The sequence below is a fragment of the Carlito syrichta genome, unplaced genomic scaffold (genome assembly GCF_000164805.1).
Source record: "Carlito syrichta isolate Samal-C Ts95f unplaced genomic scaffold, Tarsius_syrichta-2.0.1 Scaffold279718, whole genome shotgun sequence".
Taxonomy (NCBI): domain Eukaryota; kingdom Metazoa; phylum Chordata; class Mammalia; order Primates; family Tarsiidae; genus Carlito; species Carlito syrichta.
Genome location: NW_007223814.1, coordinates 141123 through 167266, shown reverse-complemented (window position 1 = coordinate 167266; position 26144 = coordinate 141123). Strand labels below are relative to the sequence as shown.

The window sequence follows — 26144 nt, the reverse complement described above, 5'->3', positions numbered from 1 at the left end:
GCGGTCTCGAACCGCGGGCTCAGCAATCACTCACCTCAGCCTCCCAAAGGCGCGGGATTACAGGCTGAGCCACCGAGCCCGGCTCGAAAAATGTTTTTAAAAAAACTTATTACCCTAAAATCTTTTACAATATTTCTAAATTTCTCATTTGTGATTACTGATGCTACTACTTTGTTATATACAATTTTTAAAAATCCAATTAATTCTTCTATGTGCTTTCTGAATTCAAATGCTAGAGTCTTTTTAGAAGGTGCGTGAAGCTAAAAAGATTTTAAAGATACGTTATTGCCTTTTTTTGTTTTTTGAATTGGAGTCTCACTCGGTTGCCCAGACTGGAGTGCAGTGGATGCTCCTGGCCATTGCAGCCTCGCCTGCTGGGCAACGGCGATCCTTCCGCCTCAGCCTTCCGAGTGGCCGGAATTACAGGCACACGCTACCACGCCTGGCTGATTTTTTGATTTATTGTAGAGATGAGGTCTCGCTGTCCAGGCGGGTCTCGAACCCGCGGGCTCAGGCAGTCCACTCACCTCAGCCTCCCAAAGGCGCGGGATTACAGGCTGTGCCACCGAGCCTGGCACGTTATTGCCTTTTAAATACCAAAATTTTCATCTGAGGAAGATAAAATATTTATTTTTAAATACTTCATTGTTTTGAGATACAATACTTTTCATCTTGGGAACCCTGAACTGTTGACATGAATTGTACTAATTAATATACATTTACTGCTGAATAATTTTTCAAGCTGATCATTATTCACAATCTGTACATTTCATCTCATTTTTTTTTTTTTGAGTCAGAGTCTCGCTCTGTCGCCTAGGCTGGAATGCATTGGTATGCTCACGGCCACTGTAGCCTCGACCTGCTGAACTCAGTCTATCCTCCCGTCTCAACCTTCCAAGTAGCTGTAAACACAGGCACACACCACCACACCCGGCTAATTTTTGATTTACTGTAGAGATGAAGTCTCACCAAGTTGCCCAGGCTGGTCTCGAATCTGTGGGCTCAGGCAATCCTCTCACCTCGGCCTCCCAAAGTACTGGGATTAATAAATTACTCAAGGGAGATACAAAATATTGATTTTATTTGTTTTATGACTAGGAAGTTCACTGTGAGAATATGAGCTGTAAAAACATTTATAATCTACACATTATGTTTTTCACATAGTGAGGATTAGATAGGTGATAGATTTGTGGTCTGCCTTAGATATCATTAAAAGATATTTATAAAATGTTTAAAAGACATCATTATAAAGTAGTTTAAAATGTAAATGCCTCAGTATGGAAGATAAATTATGTAGCTATCTTATCAATAATGTATTGTCAAGATGTAGACCCTAAGGCTGGGCACGGTGGCTCAAGCCTGTAATTCCAGCACTTTGGGAGGTCGAGGAAGGAGGATTGCCTGAGCTCAGGGGTTCATGACCAGTAGTTTTTCTAGTCAAGGAAGGCAACTTAGTTTTGGAGTTTTAAAGGTCATATAAGAAATTACTATGGCATCAATTGGATATTATTTCTATTTGGGACTCCAAAAATTCCTTAAAAAGGTGAGGCCAGAAGAGACCTCATCATGCATCAGAAATAAAAATTTGTATGGTCTGGGTTGATTGGAGGTGGCAGTTGGTGGAAACAGGAAAATGTTTCCATTGTCTTTTTATCTTCCGCTAAAGCTCCTTTTACTCTTTCTTCTTTCCATAGAGTTATCAACTGTTGGTTATTGAGAACACCGTTGAGGTGGCACAGTTCATTAATAACAATCCAGAATTTTTACAACTTGCTGAGCCATTCTGGAAAGAGCTCTCCCACCTCCCCTCGCTGTATGACTACAATGCCTACCGAAGATTAATTGACCAGTATGGGACACATTATCTGCAGTCTGGGTCTTTAGGAGGAGAATATAGAGTTCTATTTTATGTGGACTCAGATAAAATCAAACAGAATGGTAAATTATTAAAAAATTCTTATCCAAAAGAATTTCAGAGAGTCTAATGGGGAAATAGCATGAAGTTAACTTAAACTTTTGAGCTTTACTATTTGACAAATAGAGATTTAAATGGCAAAGGAGTCCAAAATTGCAAGAATCTATTACACTCTATTTAAAATCTTACATGATTTAAGAAAAACGTGCTTACTCTTTGGGATGGTACTCTGAGTTGAATTATTTTCATGATTTGCTATCTCTGGAGGATGTTGGTTGGATTTTTAGAATACTTTTTAGCCTTTTCCCTTTTCAGATTAATCAATATTTCTTGAGGAAAACCAAATGAGAAATTTACTGATATTCCAGAAATCAAATAGTTTAAAGGAAGTATTTTATTTACTTTTTTTTTTTTTGAGTTGGAGTCTCACTCTGTCACCCAGACTGGAGTGCAGTGGCCGCTCCCAGCCACCGCAGCCTCAACCTGCTGAGCTCTGGCGATCCTTCCACCTCAGCCTTCCGAGTAGCCGGAATTACAGGCATGCGCTACCACACCCGGCTGATTTTTTGATTGATTGTAGAGGTAAGGTCTCGCTGCCCAGGCGGGTCTCGAACCCGCGGGCTCAGGCAATCCACTCACCTCAGCCTCCCAAAGCGCGGGATTACAGGCTGAGCCACCGGGCCTGGCCCTTTGGTTTTTTTTAAGCACTCACATTCTTTTTAAAAAATCCACTCTAAATGTCATGAATTTGCTGACTACTTAATACTTGTTACAATAGCTTAAATTTACTGAATGCTTTCCTCATGACAGGTAAATTACATATATTAGCAGTAATCCTCACTACCACCCAATAAGATGGGACTATAGTTCCTTTCCCACAGTCTGAGAAATAGAGACTCAGTGCTATATGAGACTTTTCCAAAGTCACGTAGATTGTAAGAAGGGTCAAGCCAGGCCTAACCGGTCTCAAAGACAGTTTAACTTATTCCTTATGCTACATTGCTGTTAAAATTGCCTGATTTTTATGAGAATCAGGGCATGCCACTAAATCCATGCTTCACTGATTTCACACTGAAAGAGTCCTCTCTATCTGCCCAGATGTGGGAGAGGATGGAGTGGCGGCTTAATATCTACTTTTCCTCTCCAGAGACCATTTGGCCCTGGCTTATGAATATTCCAAGCTAGACCTTTTCCTTCGTAATGTTGTTTTTTAGTTGATATGCGCACTTCCTTCTCCATTTCAAATCCCTTCTTCAAGTTCTTTCTCTTCAGTAAAGAATGTTACAACCTTAGAGAAGAATAAAACTTCTTATATGAGATTGAGAGAAAGTCTTGTAGCTTTTCCTCATGAGTGACTATAATGTTTTTTTTTTGTGCTTCCATTTGGCTATTTTTTTCTTTGGTAGGTCTCTACCAGATAAATTTAAGTAGAAACTGGTCTTTTCCACTATCACAGGCTGGAAGCACCGGTTTTTGTAGCAAAGACAGAAGACACGATTTCTTTGGACAATCAGTTCAGCAAGTGGCTTGATATAAACTCACTCTTACTTCTTTTTATAGCACTTAAAAGAAATGGAGAAGATCAAAACATTTTTTTTCCAAGTTGGTAAAATTATTTTTTTGAGTAATAATTTTACTCTTGAGCAGTTTATGTTTTTCCTAAAATGTAGGAATGAAGAGAAAGAACTTGAAGAAGGGATTTGAAATGGAGAAGGAAGTGTGCGTATCAACTAAATATAATAAAAACTTCTGATATAATATATGCCAGAAATAATTGTTCCTTAAGAAATATTGAAGTTAGCCGGGCTCGGTGGCTCAGCCTGTAATCCCAGCACTTTGGGAGGCTGAGGTGAGTGGATTGCCTGAGCCCGCGGGTTCGAGACCCACCTGGGCAACTTGGCAAGACCTCATCTCTACAATAAATCAAAAATTAGCCGGACATGGTAGCGCGCGATTGTAGTTCCAGCTACTTGGAAGGCTGAGGCAGAAGGATCGCCGGAGCCCAGCAGGTCGAGGCTGTGGTGGCCGGGAGTGGCGACTTTACTCCAGTCTGGGTGACAGAGAGAGACTCCCACTCAAAAAAAAAAAAAAAAAAAAAAGAAATATTGAAGCTATTCTAATATAGTTAGTACAATTATATGAGAAAAATATATTTCTACACATTATTTTCTATTCTACTTTAAAGAATGCATTGGCAAAACTCTATTTTTTTACTTTTTTGATTTATTATACAGAAAAGGTCTCACCAAGTTGCCCAGGCTAGTATTGAACCCCTGGGCTCAGGCAATCCTCTTGCCTCTGTCTCCCAAATTGGTGGGATTACAGATGTGAGCCACTGTGACCAGCTTGGCAAAACTCTATTTTATAATGAGTAGAAATCACATTCTAAGGTTATGAGTTATGGAAAGGAGATGTTAGGAGCCACAGATGTTAAAGGTAAAGAAACTGAATGAGTAGAACTAGAGTTTTTGTAATTAATTCTTATAGAACCAGAAGCTAGCTTTTGGAGTCTTAAGTAGGTATGCTAGAAGAAGCTGCCATGCCTCTACTTTTATCTATTTATTTTATGCCTAAAAAACTGACTGTAAATGGGTGAAAGGTATCACTCTGGGATGTTTAATTTCTGCTCCCTCCACTATTTAATGTAGAAATTACTCCCACCTCCTTTTCTCTCCAGCAGAAGCCAATAGAAAGAAAATAATAAAAGTGAAATATCCCTTTTATGAACTTTGACCTTTCTAGAGTACTTGAAAATGTTCACACTGTGAACATGGGTTCATAATATTTATTGTGATTAGATGGCCGAGTAGCAGGAAACGACTTCTTATCCCCACTCTCATACCTGGGTACATCTCAAAGAAGGGTGTCAACAAATATGGAAATTAAACATGTTTCTTTTACATTTTTTTCCCTCAGGTGTTAGTTCAATAGAGGAGAATAAATGTACTTCCTCAGATTTCCATTTTATCTTTAAATCATCAAAACAAAAATGCAAGGGGCTGGAAGATGCTTTAAAATCAGCTTCAGGTAAATGAGAAGAGAGCAATTTGCATTACAAGTGTAACATCTTTTCCTTTCTCTTGTGGTTAATTCTTGGTCTCCAAAGGTTTTTGAAGTTTTAGCAGGTGTTTCACGTTGTGCTTTTCATTCATTTGGTTATTTTTGCCTCTGGTCTCTCATTTGGCATGCAGTGAAACATCATGCAGGGTGGGAAGTTCACTGCCTTTCTCCAATGTACTGTAAATATGTTCTCAGTGTATACTACCTCCCTTTTTTTATGATGGTTGGCAAACAAACCTAGAAAAATGACAATATCAAAGAAAAGTTCAGTTCCACTCCATGACATGGATACTAAGAGTAGGTCAGGTTTTAGGTGCATGCTAGTGGCAGTGAAGAGGGTGGGGAAGGCGGTATGCTAGTCTTTGAGTTATTGAAGAAGTACTAAAAGGGTAAAAACTGACCTAGACTGTGAAGGTACAATGTTAAGAAATTTGGATTTCATCCTGATGACTGTGAAGCGTCTTTAAAAGGGAGTGATTAAATAAAAGATTACATGGATAAAATAGTAGAGAAAAAAGAGGGATGGAGACTGAATGATCTTATGGAATAAGGAACAGAAGAGGTAGAAAGTAAAGAGAAGAAAGAGGCCAATAGGCTGAAATGCTAGAGAGAAGTCAGGTGAGATAATGACTGAAAATGTCCACTGGATTTGGTGATTAAAAGTTGCTGTAAAAAGAAGAGATTACATAGTGTGGTAGGGATAGAAGTGAGACTTCAGAACATTGTGTGAAGCCATAGGCTGATGGGGTGATGGCAGAAATCAGGGCAAAGGTGAGGACTGAATCACATGCCCTAGTTCTCAGTGAAGAAGAGATTCTTAAGATATTGGTACAATACTGCAAGAAGTGGGGGACAGTGGTAAAACCAAGTTTATGTGCTCATTCCCTTACCTGACTCATCAAATATTTACGAAGTCTATAGTTTGTTCCAGCAATTGTTCTAGGCAATGGAGATACAGCAGTAAGTATACTAAAGAAAGTACTTGTTTTTATGGAGTTGATATGTCAGAAAAGGAAAAATAATGATCTGGACATAGAAATGGAAATGGAAACCTTGGGAAGATGCTGACATCAGTCATCAGTTGGGTTGGCTCTTGGAAGCTGCTAATCAATTTTATTTTATTTTGTATTTGACAATAGAGCACTTACTTTATGCTCGGGACACTTTTAAGTATTTACAAACAGTAGCCAGTGTACTTTCCTATGTAAGTGTTAGGATTATTCTTCGTATTCACGTTTTACACACAGGGACATTGAGGCCCAGAAATGTCCAAGATCATAGTTAGTAAGAATCAGATATGAGATGCAAATGAATATTTTGGGCTTCACATTGTGGGCTTTTCACTGTTGCATTGGACTGCCTTTTCTAGGGGGAAAAAAAGCTCAAGAAGAGAGTTCACTGAGGTACGGAAAGGGAGGCCAAAAGCTTAAAAATAACATAAAAGTGGATTTCTTAGAATCTGTAATTCTTTTTTTTTTTGAGTTGGAGTCTCACTCTGTCGCCCAGACTGGAGTGCAGCGGTCCCGGCCACCGCAGCCTCGACCTGCTGGGCTCCGGCGATCCTTCCACCTCAGCCTTCCAAGTAGCTGGAACTACAGGCGCGTGCTACCATGCCCAGCTAATTTTTGATTTATTGTAGAGACGAGGTCTTGCCAAGTTGCCCAGGCGGGTCTCAAATCCGCGGGCTCAGTCAATCCACTCTCCTCGGCCTCCCAAAGTGCTGGGATTACAGGCTGAGTCACTGAGCCCGGTCAGAATCTGTAATTCTTAAACAGGTGTGTCAGTTAAAGCAATGATTCTCAAACTTTAGTATGCATGAGGATTACCTGGGGATGCCTGTTAAATTGCTGATTCCAAGGTTTACTTGTTTTCTCACATATGCTCTCATACGTCTTGGTTGGGGCTCAGAAATCTGCAATTACTTTGATTATTGTGATTCAATAGTTTAGGGACCAGACTTTGTGGTACACTACATTAAAAGGGTGACTATTTGCATATTAAAAACAGTCCTAACAGTGAAGATAAGAAAGTGCTCAGGTAATTTGTTAAACCTGTCAGGCTTTACAGACACAGCAAGATAAATATCACATGTCCTCTCTCATATGTAGTAGCTAAAAAAGTTGATCTCATGGAAGTAGAGAACAGATTGGTAGGTACCAAAGGCAGGGAAAGATGGGGGAGAGGGTGATGAAGAAGAGAGTTGGTTAATGGGATTCAACATACAATTAGTTAGGAAGAATAAGTTATAGTGTTTGATAGCACAGTTGGGTGACTATAGTTAACAATTATTTATTATATATTTCAAAATAGTTAGAAGATTTGAAATGTTCCCAACACGAACAAATGATAAGGTGATGGATATCCTAAATACCTTGATCTCATCTTACACATTATATGCATGTATCGAAATATCACATATATCCCATAAGTATGTAAAATTATTATTTTATCAATAATAAATAAATAAAAATGATTGAGATTTAATGATTTCGGATCCTAAAAGTACAATATGCTCATTTTATGAAATTGCAAAAATATGAACAGTTTATAAGGAAAGGAAAATTACTCAAAAACTGATCTATAAGATTAGGAATTTCAGCCGGGCTCGGTGGCTCAGCCTGTAATCCCGCGCCGTTGGGAGGCTGAGGTGAGTGGATTGCCTGAACCCGCGGGTTCGAGACCCACCTGGGCAACTTGGCGAGACCTCATCTCTACAATAAATCAAAAACTAGCCGGGAGTGGTAGTGCGCGCCTGTAGTTCCAGCTACTTGGAAGACTGAGGTGGAAGGATCGCAGGTCGAGGCTGCGGTGGCCAGGAGCCGCCACTGCACTCCAGTCTGGGTGACAGAGTGAGACTCCAATTCAAAATAAAAAAAAAAATTAGGAATTTCTTGTCATGACCTGTGTAAAAAACCATTACAAATGGAGGTGAAAATATTTCCAAAATTATGAGGCACATAAATGGAAAAAAAGGATTTAATTAGCATTCAAACTTTTCAGAATACTTTTTAATGTGCTAGGTAATTGATTCCTGTTAACTTTTTTGTTTATTGTTGGTATACCAGACGCAATAAACTGTTTTCCCTCCAATATTTTATTATGAAAATTATTAAACATATAGAAAAGTTGAAAGGACATAGTAATTAACACCCATACACCCACTTCCTGTATACAACAATTATTATGTTGACACTTTACTATATATATCTACATATGATATTTATAATATTGACTAGCGATATATAAATATTATGTATTAAAAATGTTTTTATACTTGCTGATCATTTGAAAGTAAGGTTCAGTTATCAGGATACCTCATCCCTCAATATATGCATGCATCTTCTAAGAGGGACATTCTCTTGTATAACATGATACTCCTATGACACCAAAACATTAAAAACATGAACAATAATTTCCTAATATCATCTAATATCAGGCAATGGATTTTTTCCTTTTTAAAAATTGACCTTATGTTTTAGAGCAGTTTTAGGTTCATAGCACAACTGAGTGGTAAGTACAGAGTTCTTATATACCCACCACATCCGCACCTGCAAAGCCTCTTCAACTATCAACGTCCCTCACAGAGGGGGGCATTTGTTACAACTTATACACCTATGCTGACAAGCCATCATCACCCAAAGTCCATATCACTGTTGGTGTTGAACATTTTATGGATTTTGACAAAGGTATTATGACATATGTCCATCATTGTAGTCTTATACAGAATAGTTTCACTGCCCTAAAAATCCTTTGCGCTCCACCATTCATCTCTCTTTTTTCCCTGGTTGCCACTTATCTTTTTTGACTGTTTCCATAGTTTAGCTTTTTCCAGATTGTCATACAGTTTGACGGATTATTTTGTAATACTTGATAAAGTTTTCACTTTTATGTTATTTTCATTTTGTTTGTGCATCCTGACTTTATTTGATATCTTTTGTGTAGGCACACAGAACAATGTGCTGAGAGGGAACCCATTTATCAGAGGGGGAGGTCCAGGCTTCATTTCTGGCCTTAGTTTTCTAGAGCTGGACAATCCTGTTGGGAACAAAGGGCGGTATTCTGCCTGGGCACAATCTGTGACTGAACTTCCTCAAGTCATAAAACAAAAGGTATGTGATACTCTGTTTAAAGTGGTAGGAAGCAGTCATGTTTATTTTATTGGGAAAATGAGATTAAATCAATATGGTTAAACAGACACTGTTGTAATTAGCATTTTCTGTATCCTAATTATGTTTTGTGTAGTAAAATGAGTGCATGCATAATAATGAAAAACAGAAGGTGTGTTACTAGTACGTTCATAGCTTAAGTTGCAAAGGTTAAATGTCTTGCAAATCTCAAGAGAAATTAATGACAAAAATTAGCATTTTAGACTTTCGATCTAGATTTGATTATGTTTTCTTTGGTCCCTATTTCAGAAGAGTCATCGATTCTTGGAAGAGGATGGCATTTAGGCTTGCCTACTACTATGTTCAGATCATCTTTCTTTTTGCAGCCGTGGTTCAAGGGCAACTGACGTCATGCAAATTAAGATAGCACCAAACTGGCTGGCAGAATTTTAGGATGTTTTATTGATACAGTCGGTTTTTTTTATAACACAGCATATGTTTCTAAAAGTCACTGAGCTATGAAAAACTGCACAGTAAAGACCACAGAGCTTATGGGAAAAATGGGGGTAGAGACACAGCCCTCAAAAGTATCATTTGTGACACTCATTAAAAAAAGATAGGCATTGATGAAAATAGTAGCATAATTTTGTACATATTAAATTATTTAAAAATGTATCTATATTACATTAAACTTGGTACGTTACCTGGAAAAAGGCCTGAAGCTTGCTGGATGTTGGAAGTGTTACAGCTTGTGATTGACCATGAGGTAGTAGAAGGATAACATTCAGAAACCTGACAGCCTTGTAGCACCAGATGTGGATGAGTGTCATTTATAACACAGACAGTGAACTGACATAGATTTTTGAAGTGTGTGTGTGTGTGTGAGTTCCTTTTTGCCTTGGTTCAACTGTGTGCAGTTTTCTGTTTACCCTGTGCTTACCTTAGCTTAGTCATATACTTGTATAGCGTCTTTTCTTTCTCTGTTCTTTTCCTAACCAGCTAATAAGTCAGCAAAACTATAATAATTTATAGTCCTGTGTGGAAAAGTACATAGCTGAGACTATGCAAAAATGTTCTTTCCTAATAAATAATTTAGGATTTCTAAAGATTTGCATTTATTTGAAACACAAAATACATAAGAAAATGCAAAACTTGTGCTATGCTCAAATTTTCCCCAATATATAAATCTCACTGAACAAATTCACATTTCTTTTCTTTTTTTTTTTTTTTTGGAGTTAGAGTCTCTCTCTTGTCGCCCACCTGGAGTGCAGTGGCACTCTCATGGCCACCGCAGTCTCAACCTGCCAGGCTTAGGTGATCTTTCTCCCTCAGCTTTCCAAGTAGCTGGAACTATAGACGCATGCCACCATGCCTGGCTAGTTTTTGTTTTTTTTTTTGACTTATTGTAGAGACGAGGTCTCACCAAGTTGCCCAGGTTAGACTCGAACCCCCAGGTTCAGGCAGTCCTCTCATCTTGACCTCCCAAAGTGCTTGGATTACAGGCTGAGCCCCTGTGCCCATCTGACATTTTAAAAACAAATGTTATAGCAGACCTGATTTGGTGATCTATTCCCTGCCATGGGAATCAAACAATTGGTCCTGATTTTTAAAGCCTGATTTTCAGAGATTAAGAGACTTGGATACACTTTATAAATTTTAAACAAAAAATTACAAAAATTTCTCAAGTACCCTTCTAACACCATACTGCATCCATTAGCCTCTGAATAAAGATGAAGGTGGGAAGCTGAATTTTTTCTGGAAAGTCTTATCTTAAAGTACCATCTATTAATACTCAAAGTGGTCTATATTCATTGTCAGTGTCCCATACAAATCTTTGGAAATCCTAAATTATTGATTAGGGAAAAACATTTTTTCACAATCTCAGCTATGTACTTTTCCACACAGGACTATAAATTATTATAGTCTTGCTAACTTATTAACTGGTTAGGAAAGGAACAGAGAAAGAAAATACACTATATGACTATGCAAAGTGAATCCTGTTCAGAAGTGTTTGAACTTTTAGGAACCAGTGTTGCATATCTCTTCCCAGTTCTGTGCTTAGTGACATCATGGTGGTAGTCTGAAATTGGTCAGAGTGAGAATAGTTACTTTGCAAAAATTGGCACATGCCACAAGGTAGAGACTTTTATTTCTGGGAGAGCAGATTGTTAAAGCTTAGTCAGTATGTCTGTGATTTCAAAGTTGCTTTTCTTCTAAAATATCCAACACAGAGCAATAATATCTACCTGTTTTAAATTTCTTCAGGAGGACAGAGTTTATAGTCTGCACTAAAGAGACAAGTTAAATCTCTCAGTGTCAGGAAATTTAATTCTAAATTTAATTGTATTTGCTTCTTTGCTGTAATTTATGTAAGTTTCCTTTTCTTCTGTCCTCTATAGGGGTGGTAATATACTATCTTTAAAGTAATCTTCCATTAACTAGAAAATGACTATCCTGTTTTTTTGTTTTTTAATTTTACACAGGCATGCATGATATAAAAAAAAATTGTTTTCCATCTTATCCTAATTTTCCCTAGGTTTTTTTCTTGATTTTGTTGCTGAGTGAACTGTTTTCTTTTTTACTTAAACAAAAGACACTTATAATGAACATGAATGATTTTTGGTTTTGTTTTAATGGGGATGGTGCCTAAATGTGAAAAGAAAAATATTCTTGCTTTAAGCCCTGATTACTGATTATGATGACTTTATTTGTATAGGTGACACCTTTGTATGAACTGGTAAAGGAAGTGCCTTGTTCTTCTGTGAAAAGATTGTACCTGAAACGGGCTCTTGAAGAGTATCTGGATGAATTTGACCCCTGTCACTGCCGGCCTTGTCAAAACGGTGGCTTGGCCACTGTTGAGGGGACCCAGTGTCAGTGCCATTGCAAACCATACACATTTGGTGTGGCGTGTGAGCAAGGAGTCCTCGTGGGGGATCAAGCAGGTCAGTGGGCTGAATTTCTATAGTCAGTTTGTACACATTGAAAGAGAATTACCCTTTTTCTGGCACCTAAAATGTGCTTCTTTGTATATGGAGAAGTGAAGTCTCATATGAATTTAGAATCTGTCTCCTTTCCACACTTCCAGATTTTAGCTACTCTGGTTAAGGCCCGTTGCTATATGTCTCTTTTTACCCATCTGAATTTAAGTCCCACTATGCCCTCTGCTCTCTACTCTCTATTAGAATAGAATTGTGGCCAAAACATCTTTCATCCATCTATAATTATCTCAATAATTTTGCTGTAAGAAAAGTCTATGGGGCTTGTGTTTGCATTGCTTAGTCTTTCTGATGGCATGCTCTTAGAAACATCTCTATTTCTATTCTCTATTATGTACTATCAATCAATCATTTGTAAATATTTGTTGAATATCTGCTGTGTGCTCAATAGTGTGTATGGCAGTTAAAGCACTTAGTACAGGGCTTGGTGATGTTGGCTGTTGAGTAGTCATAGTATAACTACAATATATATACTTTTGTTTTTATAGTTTTTTTTTGGTCTCTCTCTTCTAGAAAGCTCACTTATTATTTGTTATTATTTTTTTCGAGTAGGAGTCTCACTCTGTCACTCAGGCTGGAGTGCAGAGAAAGCTCATTTTTTAAGGTTAAAGCTGTTTGACTTTTTTTTTTATTCCCAGAGCCTGACATAGGGCTTGATTCAAAGAAATCACTAAATAAATGACTGATGAATGAATAAATACACAGCTAAACTACAGTTTCTTATAAACAAGCATCTAAAAGGGCTCCTTGTTCCCAGATTTCTCCCCAGGTGGCCTGTCCTGGCAAGTTAAAAATCTACCACTGTGATTCATTTTTCTGTGGCTTGGATTTCCAGTTATCTGTTAAAATGGAATCACCCCCTGCTTAAGGATTAGAATAGCAATCACAGTGTTCTTTTTTTTTTTGAGTTGGAGACCCTCTGTCACCTAGGCTGGAGTGCAGTGACACACTCACGGCCACCCCAGTGTTGACCTGCTGGGCTCCAGCGATCCTTCTGCCTCAGCCTTCCAAGCAGCCAGAACTACAGGCACATGCTACCACGCCCGACTAATTTTTTGTTTTATTGTAGAGACACGGTCTCGCCAGGTTGCCTGGGCTAGTCTCGAACCTGTGGGCTCAGGCAATCAACTTGCCTCGGCCTCCCAAAGTGCTAGGATTATATGCTGAGTCACTGAGCCCGGCCAATCACAATGTTTTAAGCTGTTATTGCCAGCATTAATATACTCAGGGGACTACTTTATTAAATATATTTCCAATTATGACATTGTAAAGAAGATCACAGGGAAATATCATGCAAATTAGTTTAGTTTTGGAGCATGTCATACTGAAGAGTGGGTGTGGAGTGGAGGAAAAAAGAGGATGTGGGTCATACAGAGTAGAAATAGGTAAGAAGCAGCAAGTACACACATTGGTTGTCAGGATAAAATGCTTTGGGGGAATGGTTTCTGAGATCACTTTCTAACTAGGAAAGCAAGCCTCTTGGAATGTGGTGCAAGGTGTCTCTTACCTCCCCAAAGGGATAAAATGGGAGTAAACACTAGAAGAAATATCAATCTGAAATAGGCTCTGAGGTAGAAGGTGGTCAGAGCGGGGTGAGATGTGCCTATAGATTAAGAAAGATGCTGAGAGGAGGTAAAACTAATGATTTAAAAACATTTTTTTTCTACTTCCTGTTGACCGAGTCTGAAACAAAACAAAACAAAACATTTTTTCTACTTATGTATAAATTTCCTAATTTTGTACTGTGCTAGTTCCGGGGTTAGCAGTCTGGGCGTACCCAGTAGGTTATGTTCTCTTTGTGCCAAGTCAACTCTTTGACTACAGAAGCTTACTTGCCTTATTGAGAGATTGTGAGGTGATAAAAACCCTGGACTCAGTCAGAAAACCAGGTTATATTCTCGTTGTGGCTCTTGACAGCTATTACAACATTGGGCATCACATTTAAACAATTCATCTTAGATTCCATGTCTATTAAATGGGAGTGGTAACAGACCTCTTGGCTGCCTCCATTCATTGTTATGGGATGTAAAAAAAATGATACCCTATATATAAAAGTGCTTTGAAACAGATGTAAAATAACCAACAAATGTAAGATATGATTGCAAGAAGTTCACTAATGCAGCCTAATATGGATTTTCCTAGCCAGTGTGTAGAACCATTCTGGCCACTGTTGAAAACCTCAGTAAACAGAGTGAAGGTTGCCAGAATTATCCCTTTCCCCAGTAAACATGTTCTCAGGAGGCATAGCACAGAGCTTCAGGATCCTCCTCTCTAAGAATTTGCTGAATGTCTCTCTCATCTTATAGGAGGGGTTGATGGAGGCTGGAGTTGCTGGTCCTCTTGGGGCCCCTGTGTTCAAGGGAAGAAAACAAGGAGCCGAGAATGCAACAACCCATCCCCCAGTGCAGGTGGGAAATCCTGCACTGGAGAAACAACAGAAAGCAGGCAATGTGCAGATGAGGAGCTGGAGCATTTGCGGTAATGGAGACTCGACTTCCTGGTAGCTACATAGAACACAGTGCCCTCTGCAGTCGCTGTGGAATACACGATCGTGGCTGTTGAAAGATTTAGAAGTTCAGTTGGGGTTTTTATTAGTGATTGCTTTGTCCCTTAACGGTGGGGTCAGTTGAAGGAGGTAGCAATGGGGTCAGGTGAAGGAGGGAAGTACATTGTAAACGACTTGAGCTGTGTGCTTCAGGTTTTTCTGACACAAGTGTTACAAAAGGCTGGGTAACTCAGCACAGTCCAGCTGAGTGTATACAGGATCTGCTATCTACTTGCTGTGTGACCTTGGGCAAGCTATTGGTCACACCTCTACAATTAGAACTATAAAAGTAGGCAAACCTACTAGTAGGAAAATAGGATGTTGTCACACTTAAATGAGATTAAGCATAGAAAGTGATCAGTACAGTAGCTGGTACTTACTACCATTTGTTCCTAATTAGTTTTTAGATTAAGCATAAAGCCAGATACTTGAGCTAGATCATATCTTAGTGGATTAGCCCAGTAGTCTGGCACCAACTTGCCATTTGCCAAGACCTTGCGAAAGTTATCTTAAAAATTCTTAGTTGGTGAATATACTGCTGTGTTAGAATTCTTTATGCACCCTACTGTTTCCATTGTCCTTTTCTAATTGGAACTGGTAAAAAGTTCTAGCAATATAATTGAAAGGTCATGTGGGTTGAAGAAAAAAGTGAGGTGATTGTATATCTGGTAGAAGCATGGGGAGGTGGGATTCCTTATTTCTCTGTCTTTAGTGCCTTGTAACCTTAACCAAGGAAGCTGGCAAACATGTGGATTATGAGGGAAGGAGCAGGATGGCTTCAGCACACATACGAGGGGCAACCCCCAAAATCCCAGAGTTATCTTTTGGAGGGCCTTGTAGTATAGGCTTTCACCTCTAGGTAAGTGTTCCCAAAACCCATTAGCATCATCATCAGTGTATGTGCTAGCATCGTTGTGAGAAACTGTATTTGGCTTCAGTGAATTTTTTTTGAAGGTTCTTTTAATGCATTTCCCATTTCATGATGGGTTATTTACTGGTGCACCCGCCCACACCTTGCTGAGTGTCCAGCAGTTTTTGCCGAAAAACGGCATGACCCTTGTGCCCTACCCTCTCTATTCAACCAATTTGTCACCGAGCTACTTTTGTTGTTTCCCTGGATGAAAAAACTCTTCAAAGGGAAATGTTTTGCCAATATGGAAGAGGTGAAACAAAAAGCAGTCGAAGCATTAAAAGGCAACAAAATTAACACATTAAAAAATCGTTTTGAGCAGCGGAAAAAGCATCTTGATAGGTGTATTGCATCAAATGAAGAGTACTTTAAAGGTGAATGAAGTTTAAACATGTAAGAATACATACACAATTTTTAAATAAATAAATTCTGGGTTTTTTGGATTCCCCCTCATGTCCCTGAGAGGATGAGGTCTCTGCTTGATTGAATGCATTTCTCCTGCTTTTAGACTTAAGCTAGAGGTAGGGGAGCATTTGAAGCAAGTCATTGACAGAATTTTCACTCTCCTTAGTGCTCAGAGGTGAGGAAGTATCCTCCTTTTCAGTACAAACAATGATCAGTACTTACCATTTCTGGGTTTCCTCAGAATCTGGAACTTCACAGGGAAGGAGGCAACACTCTTGAGTTATTTGTATTGCTTTCCTTTCATGTCTCTGGTGTGGAGATAAAACTGGTGGTATCTTAGCCTCAGAGGCACTATGGAAAACCATTGTTGGCCGGCGCAGTGCCTCATATCTGCAATCTTGGCACTTGGGGAGGCCGAGACAGAGGATTGCTTAAGCTTAAGAGTTCGAGACCAGCTGGGCCACATGGTGAAACCTTGTCTCTACAGAAAATTAAAAAAAAAAAAAAATTAGTCAGGATTGGTGACACATGCCTGTAGTCCCTGCTACTTGGGAGGCTGAGCTACTCAGAGGCATCGTCTGAGCCCAGGGGTTGAAGCTGCAGTAAGTTGTGATTGTGCCACTGCACTCCAGTCTGGGAGACAGAGTAAGACCTTGATTCAAAAAAAAAAAAGCCACCATGGTCATTATTGTTATTGTCCGCTCTCCCAAGAGATGGTTATGGTGATGGTAAAATATCAGGATTGGCTTTAATGAGATGATATCAGGGTTTCTGTTTCCCCTTGTTCTATTTAGGCTGATGATTCCTGTCCCAAACCTTAACAAAACTTGCTTTCCCCAAAGAATGTGCTATCAGTTATATATGCTTCAGAAAAAATGTAGACACTAAGACTCCCTAGTTTTCCTTACTGCTTTGTGAGAGGTAAAAACAGCATGACTGGAGGAACCTAACTGGAATTTATTAGTTCATGACCTTGGACAAGTTAATTAAACTTTCTGTGTCTTTGTTATTCTCCACATATCGTATGGAGTTGCTGTGAGTACAAAGTGAGATAGTGCACATTTGCAAAACAACTGCCATGGTACCTGACACATAGTAAATGTTCAATAAAAGGTGGTTATAATTTTGTGTTTCCTCTTTCCTGGGATTATTGACTAATTACCTTATTTTCAATATAGAATTATTTCTGCATAAATACATTTCAGAACATTAGGAGAAAAAATAGATTCTGAGGCAGGTGAACTCCAAAAATCATATAAAGTAGGTTTGTTGTCCAAAGCCTATTTCTTTTTGTTTCTTTTTCATATTACTGACCTAGGAGCTATTTAAATCACTTTCTTTGGAAGTTTGAGTTTATGTTTGTGTTTTCTACTATAAGATATGATTGGACATTTGGTTCTGAGAATGACAAAAATATGATACCAATGTATTTACATTGAATGGAGTTCCTTCAGATACTAAGGAAAAATCCAACGTAGTGCAAGACATTTAGTAAACTGTGGAAATAAATAATATTAATTGCATTTTATTTCTTTCTCTTTCAGATTGCTTGAACCACATTGCTTTCCTTTGTCTTTGGTTCCAACAGAATTTTGTCCATCACCTCCGGCCTTAAAAGATGGATTTGTTCAGGTTGGTTATGAAAGATATACATATATATATTTAAACACAGAACTCTAAATTTATCTCTTTACTGAGACCATAACCTATTCTCTTCTTCTGTGGAGAAATCGTGCTCAAAATCGTTTATATGTGCATTTTAGTTTTAGTGGTGAGGGTTTTAGTTTGGGACTTTTCTTTTTTGGCCCAAGGTGTTAGAATTCTGTAGAAGGCAGTATATCTTCTGTGGTGTAGGAAATCAATACTGCCATCCAGTGAATTAGAAATGTAATCTTGCCAGAGGCCTACTAAACATTGCCACTCTGGACACCAAAATACGAATCTACAAGTATGTTCTTAAACTGAGAGAACTTTTCTTATTTTTGCCACTGACAGAAGTCTTTTTTTTCTCTTAAATGTGTGGTTTGGGATGAACCATTGGGTTTATTCCAGGAGTCAATAAGACCATTAGCCAGCATCTGGTGAGATATGGGTCACTGTATTTTGAGCAATTTTCTGTCATTTTAAGGTTTTTTTTGGCTTTGAGGACATTTTAATTAGTACTGTTCTCAGTCCTTGTTATGATGAGGCGTTGGCCCCAAGCTCCAGTGAAGTTTCTTTATGGCTCACAGAAGAGACATTTTCACGAGGACTCTCTCAATGCTGCCAGCCTTGCTTTCCTCACAAGGAGTTTTGTTTCTCAAATTCCAGGCCCTTGAGCACACACTCACTGAGAGTTTGCTGAAGTCTCCCCAAATATAGGAACTTTTGGGAGATGAAAGAGGGGTGTGTGTGTGTGTGTGTGTGTGTGTGTGTGTGTGTAGAAAGAGAAAACCTACTATCTCGAACTGTCCCCCTAGAGTCATCATACTGTCTCACTAGAGTCATCATAATCCATGGATTTCTTAAACAAAATATGATCAGAGGATAAGACCAAGAAAACTCATACACTTTTGCAAACCGTGAAGTTGTGGCCCCAAACTCCAAAGCATGTGGTATCCTTTTAGGAGTCAGGGATTCCCAACACTACTTTTTGGACCTGGTACATCAGAATCACCAGGGAACTTAAAAACAGAAACTGCTGCTTGCCCCTTGTCCTCCATATTGTCTGGTTTGATAGGTTTGTGGTAGAGCCTGAGAGTCTGTTTTGCTAATTGCTATGAGTGGTTTTGATATAAAGTTAAGTTTGGGTACTATTGCATTAGATTTATATTGAAGTTCCTTTTGCAAGGTAGAAAAAGGCCTAGGGGCAAGACTCAAAGCAGATCACATGCCCTTCCCTATTTTCCTCAAATCTCAACACCAACCTGGAACCCCTGTTGCCTTACCTACTTCCATGATGAAGTCAGACTAAGTCAGGAGGTGAAAGACTGACAATGAGAAGGAGGCTTTAGGAAATTTTGTTCTAATCCCTAGAGCAGAGCTGATCTAGGTATCAGTTCCAATCCCTCTCCTAGGTTTGAGTTTCTTCACCATCCCTTGGGTGGCAGATAACCAGGAGAATAAGGAAAGGAACCGAGAGACACCCCAAATGAGCAAGGCTACCCCTTGAGTCTCAGATTCCAGATTCCTCCTTGCTTTCTATTAAAGTTTTCCTTCTAATATTATAGGCTAATGCTATGTTCTTGAATCTGACTCAGTCCCAGAAGCATTCCGTACTTATAGAATGGAGTGAAGGGTGGGATGGGAGATCAACATTATGCTTCTCCTAAAAGTCATTAGAGAGAAACTGAAACTTTCATGAACATACTGATAGAATTTGAAACTTTCTGGGTGTTCATGCTGGTATTTTTTTAGGCAGTATTGCCAATGAACAGCCCATCATGCCTTACTATGAAGAGCTGACTGAGAAATATTTCCCAAAATCTGATAAAAAAAAAAGAAAACTGCTTCTTCCTAAAAGTAAGAGGGAAAGAAGTTATTTGGACAGTGTCCATTAAAGCAATTTTAGTGAAATACTTAGTACACTGCTTGGTATTTGGGGAACAATTAATAAATTATAGTATAGTGGCATTAATGGATTTATTTAAATTATTGGTGATACTAGTGTTATTGACTATTCAGGGAAAATTTTATAATAGATACTTTTCTAAGTTAGTTATTTAAATGTAGGTTTCCTGATAATTAAAAGATGGTATAATTTATAGGTCAAATATATCTAAAGAAAGCTTTCATTAATGTAAAGTAAACAAACTTCCTTCTTCCATCTTTTATTTTTGTTTAGAATAAAGATACCATGTTTCCTGTTGGGAAAAATATAGTGTACACTTGCAATGAAGGATATTCTCTTATTGGAGACCCTGTGGCCAGATGTGGAGAAGATTTACAGTGGCTTGTTGGGGAAATGCATTGTCAGAGTGAGTGGTCTCAGCTGTAGTACATAGTTTAAGATTAAAAAAAAAAATTATGTGGAAGAGAATGGATCAAGATAAATATCCACTTATCATATGCCCTGTGTCTTGACTTCCCTTTCCTGAAAGGCTGATATGATTCTAAGTTTCAGAAATGACTTGTATAAGCCCTTGGCCTTCTCTAGTTGTTAATGTTCCTGTTCAGTAAGGTCAATTTTATTGCAATCTTAAAGTTTCTGGTGCAAATTAAAGCAGGACAGGGAACTCGGTTCAGGTGAAGATTATTAGGATATTCTTTAGTAATTAATTACTAGGGGCATACCACAATCAATCTACTATCTTAAAAACTTTGCATATTATTTTGTTTAGATATAGGCATCTGAGTAAGAGCTTCTGCATGTTGTACTAACCTAAAACTACATTTTGGCTTTCATCCCTGTTGAAAGATAAGTTTGTCCAGTCAATGGATAGATTGCTATAAGGATAAATATTTTTTCTAAATCAGTTTGTCTATACTATATGAAGAAAGCTCTTGTACATACATGTACTTTTTTTTCTCTTAGGAATATATCTGTTAGTGAAATTTCTAAATAACTGGGTATCCATATATTGGGTATATAGACATTTAGTTTATTTTTTTTTTATAGGATTTTTTTTAGAGGATTTAACTTTTTTTTTTTCTGTTTTTGAGTTGGAGCCTCACTCTGTCACCCAGACTGGAGTGCAGTGGCGGCTCCTGCCACTGCAGCCTCGAACTGCTGGGCTCCGGCGATCCTTCTGCCTCAGCCTTTCAAGTAGCTGGAACTACAGGCACGCACTACCACACCCGGCTGATTTTTGATTTATTGTAGAGGTGAGGTCTCGCCAAGTTGCCCAGGCGAGTCTCGAACCTGCGGGCTCCGGCAATCCACTCACCTCAGCCTCCCAAGGTGTGGGATTACAGGCTGAGCCACCGAGCCTGGCTGACATTTAGATTTAGTGAAGTCTCCCAGCATTTCAAGATGGTTATACCAATTTGTCTCTATTATAATCTGAGAAGTCAAGATTGCTGTATATACTCACTAACGCTTCATATTATCTGCTAGAGTGGTGAGTGTATAGTGATATCTTATTTTTTAATTTTGTACTTCTCTAAAGATTAATGATGTTAAGCTTGTTTTCATATGTTTTTTGGTCATTTGGGTATCTTCTCTGGAGAAATGACCATCCAAATCTTTTGTCCATTTAAAAAAAATTTTGTTTTGTCTGACATCCCCCCCGAAGTCCTTGAGCAGAAATAACTGAATAACTGAGATCGAATATGAATATCTGCTAGTTATGAGTAATAAAGGTAGAAGTTAATTCTTTAAAAAGATTAATAAGATACTGCTGCTTGAGGAACTTCTTTTTTTTTATTGTGAATCTACTGGTGAACATTTGTCCCAGTTTTTGTTTATATGAAAAAATATATATTTTATCTTCATTTTTAAAAAGGATTTTTTTATTTGGTAAAGAATTCTAAGTTAAAAGTTATTTTGTTTTAGCCGAGCGTGATAGCGCATGCCTGTAGTTCCAGCTATTTGGAAGGCCGAGGCAGAAGGATCGCAGGAGCCCAGTGGGTCGAAGCTGCGGTGGCCGGGAGCGGCCACTGCACTCTAGTCTGGGTGACAAAGTGAGACTCCAACTCAAACAAAAACAAAAATAAAACAAAACAAAACAAAAAAATAAACCAAAAAAGTTATTTTATTTAAACCCTTTGGAGATATTATTACATTGCCCTCTGATTTAATTATTTTCTAGAGAGAAGTCAACTTTCAGTCTTACTGTTTTTCAGCAGTAGTTTTACTGTAATGTGCCTGGGTGTGAATTTATTTGTATTTTTCCTGGTTGATGTCCAAAGCATTTATTAAGCCTATGCTTTAATTCCTTTGGTCAACTTTAAAGCAATTCTTGGCTGTTATGTCCTTAAATACTGCTTCTGCCCCATTTTTGCTCATTTGTCCTCATATGACACAAATTATACATTTTTTTGATCACATTATATATCATATTATTTTTTCTTTGTTTTTAGTCTTCTTTCCCTCTCTGTTTTATTCTAAATATTTTCTATTGATCTATCTTCCAGTTCATTAATTCTCTGTATGGTTGTATAAAATCTACCTTCAAGAATTCTTAAGTTGTTTAGTAATATACTAGTTGGACTGGAAACCTGTAACATATAACTGAGCAGGTGTTCCCTCCACTCACTAGCCCTGTAACAATCTTCTTCATGGGAAAATTGTTTCAGTCCAGTGTTGTCCGAATTAAATTAATAATAAAGCCAAGAGTTTAGCCAAAAAAACCTTAAGTTCTTAATTTTATCAATTTATTTTTCCAATTTTAGAAGTTTCATTTTTCTATTTTTTTATTGCTTAGTGAATTTTTAAATTAATAACTTTATTTTTATTTGTTTTTTGGTTTTTTTTGAGTTGGAGTCTCACTCTGTCACCCAGACTGGAGTGCAGTGGCACACTCCCGGCCACCAGCGATCCTTCCGCCTTAGCCTTCCAAGTAGCTGGAATTACAGGCACGTGCTACCACACCCGGCTAGTTTTTTATTTTATTGTAGAGATGAGGTCTCGCCAAGTTGCCCTGGTGGGTCTCGAACCCGCAGACTCAGGCAATCCACTCGCCTCGGCGTCCCAAAGTACAGGCTGAGCCACCGAGCCCGGCCGAATAACTTTATTTTCAAAGCAGTTTTCATTTACAAAAAATTGAGTAGAAAGTGCATGGAGTTCCCATATGCCTCCTTATCTCTCCCACCTCAGTTTCCCTGCTATTGTATTAACGTCATCCATGAGCGTGTTACATTTATTACAGTTGATGTGCTAATGTTGTTACATTATTTAAACATTTTGTAATCTTTACTTTTTTTCTTTTATTTTTAATTGATATGTAATAGTTGTACATATTTATGAAATACAGATTGGTACCTTGATACATGTATACAATGTATAATGATCAAGTCAGGGTAATTAGCCTATTCATCACTTCAAACTTTTTTTTTTTTTTGAGTTGGAGTCTCACTCTGTCGCCCAGACTGGAGTGCAGTGGCCGCTCCCGGCCACCGCAGCCTTGACCTGCTGGGCTCCAGCGATCCTTCCGCCTCAGCCTTCCGAGTAGCCGGAATTACAGGTGTGCGCTACCACACCCGGCTAATTTTTTGATTTTATTGTAGAGATGAGGTCTCGCCTTCCCAGGCGGGTCTGGAACCCGCGGGCTCAGGAAATCCACTCACCTCAGCCTCCCAAAGGCACGGGATTACAGGCTGAGCCACCAAGCCCAGCTTCAAACTTTTTTATGCTTTCTATTTCTCTGCTGAAATGCTTCACTTTATCCTTTATTTGTTTTTCAACATATTAATTGCAGTTTTTTTCAGGGCCCATATTTGTTAATTTTATTATCTGGATCATCTGTGAGTCTGTTTCTACTCTCTTTTTTTGGGTTGGGTTTTGATCTTCTTGCCTTTTTAAATGTTAGATTAATTTTTATTGAATTCTAAACTTTATGTATGAGAGTTAAAGAAATTGGCTGTTATTTTTCTCTAGGGAAGATTTTGTTTTGTTTCTAGTAAGCAGTGAGCCTGGCTGATGTCAAACAAATGTAATCCCTACTTTAGATTTCCTTTCTCTCGGGAATCTTGGATCATCAAGCTTGCCCTGCCTTGTTAGTGTTCTGGTTCTCTCAGAAATGTTTTTTCTTTCACTTTTGTTCACCCTTCCTGTTTGTCTAGGTGGGAGAGTGATTGTCAAAACAGCAAATGTGTCAGAAATAAACAAATTCGATGCTAGATTATTAGCTTTCTGAAGAAAGAGTATGTGACTTGTATCTTGCTGTGTCCCCAGCAATATACAACATATTTGGTAAAATATAGGCACTCAAAAAATGTTGTCTTTTAATAAATGAATGGGTTTTCTGATGAAAATGTTGCAGAAATAGAGCAATATTTTGTAGAAAATTGTTCTAAGTCCATTAGGGAGATTACCAAATTTTTTTTTTAAATTGTGAATTCTGACTTGCTCTTCATAACAATGCATGTTTCTCATCTTTCTCTGCTCTTTTTTTTCAAGTTGACAATTTGAGCTAATGAATACAGATAAATAAGAAAGAATAGAGATGGAAAATCAAAGAACACTGAATGCTTTTATGGTTTCAAGGTTAAAGGTGGTGCTTTAAAAATTTCAGATAATAAAATGTTTAATTGGATTAATAATATACAAACGAGTACAACTCTTAGGAAAATGCTAGTGGGACATCACCACACCACAGAAATTAGGTAGTTGTGAAAATACTGGCTTTAACAGCAGGCTGGGTGTTAGGATTCTATTTATTAGGCTTATTTATTTTAAGCTGTCACATTGTTTTGAGGGAAGGAATGTAAGAGTAGGAGCTGTTTTGGTTTCCAGTCATTCATTGGTCTATTATATTCCAGGCACTATGGGACATGTCTTTTGGGCCACCCTAAAAGTAAACTCACCTCTTCCTCCTTGTCTTCTAATATGAAAAAGCAGAGCAAGTATATCAGCACCATTTAAGGCTGTCACTTGTTTTGTTTGTTTGTTTTTGTCACTTTGTTTTTTAAAGATGGTTTAGGAAAGCTGTGACTGTTATATTTTGCTCTTTTATTTTTAGAAATTGCTTGTGTTCTACCTGTACTGATGGATGGCATACAGAGTCACCCCCACAAACCTTTCTACACAGTTGGCGAGAAGGTGACCGTTTCCTGTTCAGGTGGCATGTCCTTACAAGGTCCTTCCGTGTTTCTCTGTGGCTCCAGCCTTAAGTGGAGTCCTCAGATGAAGAATGTCCAGTGTGTGCAAAAAGGTAAGCAGCAGCCATGTCTATACAAGGACAGTTGCACTTAGGCGAGTGAGAGTCCTTGTCGTAACCTTTATGGCACTGTGTTACCATAACTGTGAATCATTCCCTCCATCCTGCCCTCTCTGAGAAAGAGGTCAGTTTGTAGACTGGGTAACGTATATGTATACACATATTTTTTCTCATGGCACAGAAAGACTCGAGAATGCAACAGAAGTCAGATAGTTCTGAGACGTTTAACTTAAATCCTTCATATGAATGATTAGCTTTGTATTTGTCATGGTGCCAAGAAAATAAAGGATTTTTAAAAGTTACTCTTTGGTTTCCTCCTCAGATGTTGAGATAATAATTTATATAAAATTCTGTATATTTCACGTTTGGGCTTTCAGAGAGTTTATTGGTATTTTTAAAACCAAAGATTTAAAAAGCATTTTCTTCTTTTTTTTTGCATTTTCACTTAACACCGTAAAGCAGACATTATTGAAGGAAAAGTGTTGTGGTTTGTGAAGTTTTGCTAATAATGGTAATCTAAAACTCCAGTATTTTGAGCACCAGGAAAATTAAAATGGTCTTTTAAGAACCTAAGGAAGAAAAACATTTAGAAAGCCAAACTATTTGCTTTTAGAGATACTTTGAGATGAGATGGATTTTTTTTTTTTACTTTTTTTTTTTTGAGTTGGAGTCTCACTCTGTCACCCAGACTGGAGTGCAGCGGCCGCTCCCGGCCACCGCAGCCTCGACCTGCTGGCCTCCGGCGATCCTTGAGTAGCCGGAATTACAGGCATGCGCTACCACGCCCGGCTGATTTTTTATTTACTGTAGAGATGAGGTCGCGCTGCCCAGGCGGGTCTCAAACCCGCGGGCTCAGGCAATCCACTCACCTCAGCCTCCCAAAGGCGCGGGATTACAGGCTGAGCCACCGAGCCCGGCTTTTTTTTTACATTTTAAAAATGAATGGAAAATACTATATTTGTAACAAAAACAAGAATGAAGGAAAACTCACATCCTATTTATATGATATTAGTTCTCTCTAGTATATGCTTTTTAATTAAGTGCTGAAATTTGTCTTTTTTTTTTTTAGTCAGAGTCTCACTTCACTCTGTCACCTAGGCTGGAGTGTAGTGGCATACTCATGGCCACTGTAGCCTCGATCCACTGGGCTCAAGTGATCCTTCCACCTCAGCCTTCCAAGTAGCAAGAACTACAGGTGTACACCATGTCCCTGGCTAATTGTTTACTGTAGAGATGAGGTTTTGACTGGTCTTGAATCCCCTGGACTCAGGCAATCCTCTTGCCTTGGCCTCCCAAAATGCTGGGATTACAGGCTTGAGCCAGTGCGCCCAGTTTGAAATTTGTCTTTTATAGTTAGAATAAAGTACTAGGTTCCATAAGTGATATTGTAAGGTAAATTAGATGTT

The 26144-nt window shown here is 38.4% G+C and overlaps 1 protein-coding gene across 1 annotated transcript in view; it reads left to right on the top strand.

Annotated features, from left to right (window-relative positions):
- The window catches only part of C7 (complement C7), a 67767-nt gene that overhangs the window by 33337 nt on the left and 8286 nt on the right, over positions 1–26144 (top strand). The window contains exons 8-15 of the mRNA XM_008052530.2: positions 1695–1938; positions 4832–4942; positions 8918–9084; positions 11798–12026; positions 14387–14558; positions 17485–17572; positions 19764–19896; positions 24541–24732. Coding sequence (XP_008050721.1) covers positions 1695–1938; positions 4832–4942; positions 8918–9084; positions 11798–12026; positions 14387–14558; positions 17485–17572; positions 19764–19896; positions 24541–24732 — 1336 coding nt within the window. The remainder of the gene's footprint in view (positions 1–1694; positions 1939–4831; positions 4943–8917; positions 9085–11797; positions 12027–14386; positions 14559–17484; positions 17573–19763; positions 19897–24540; positions 24733–26144) is intronic.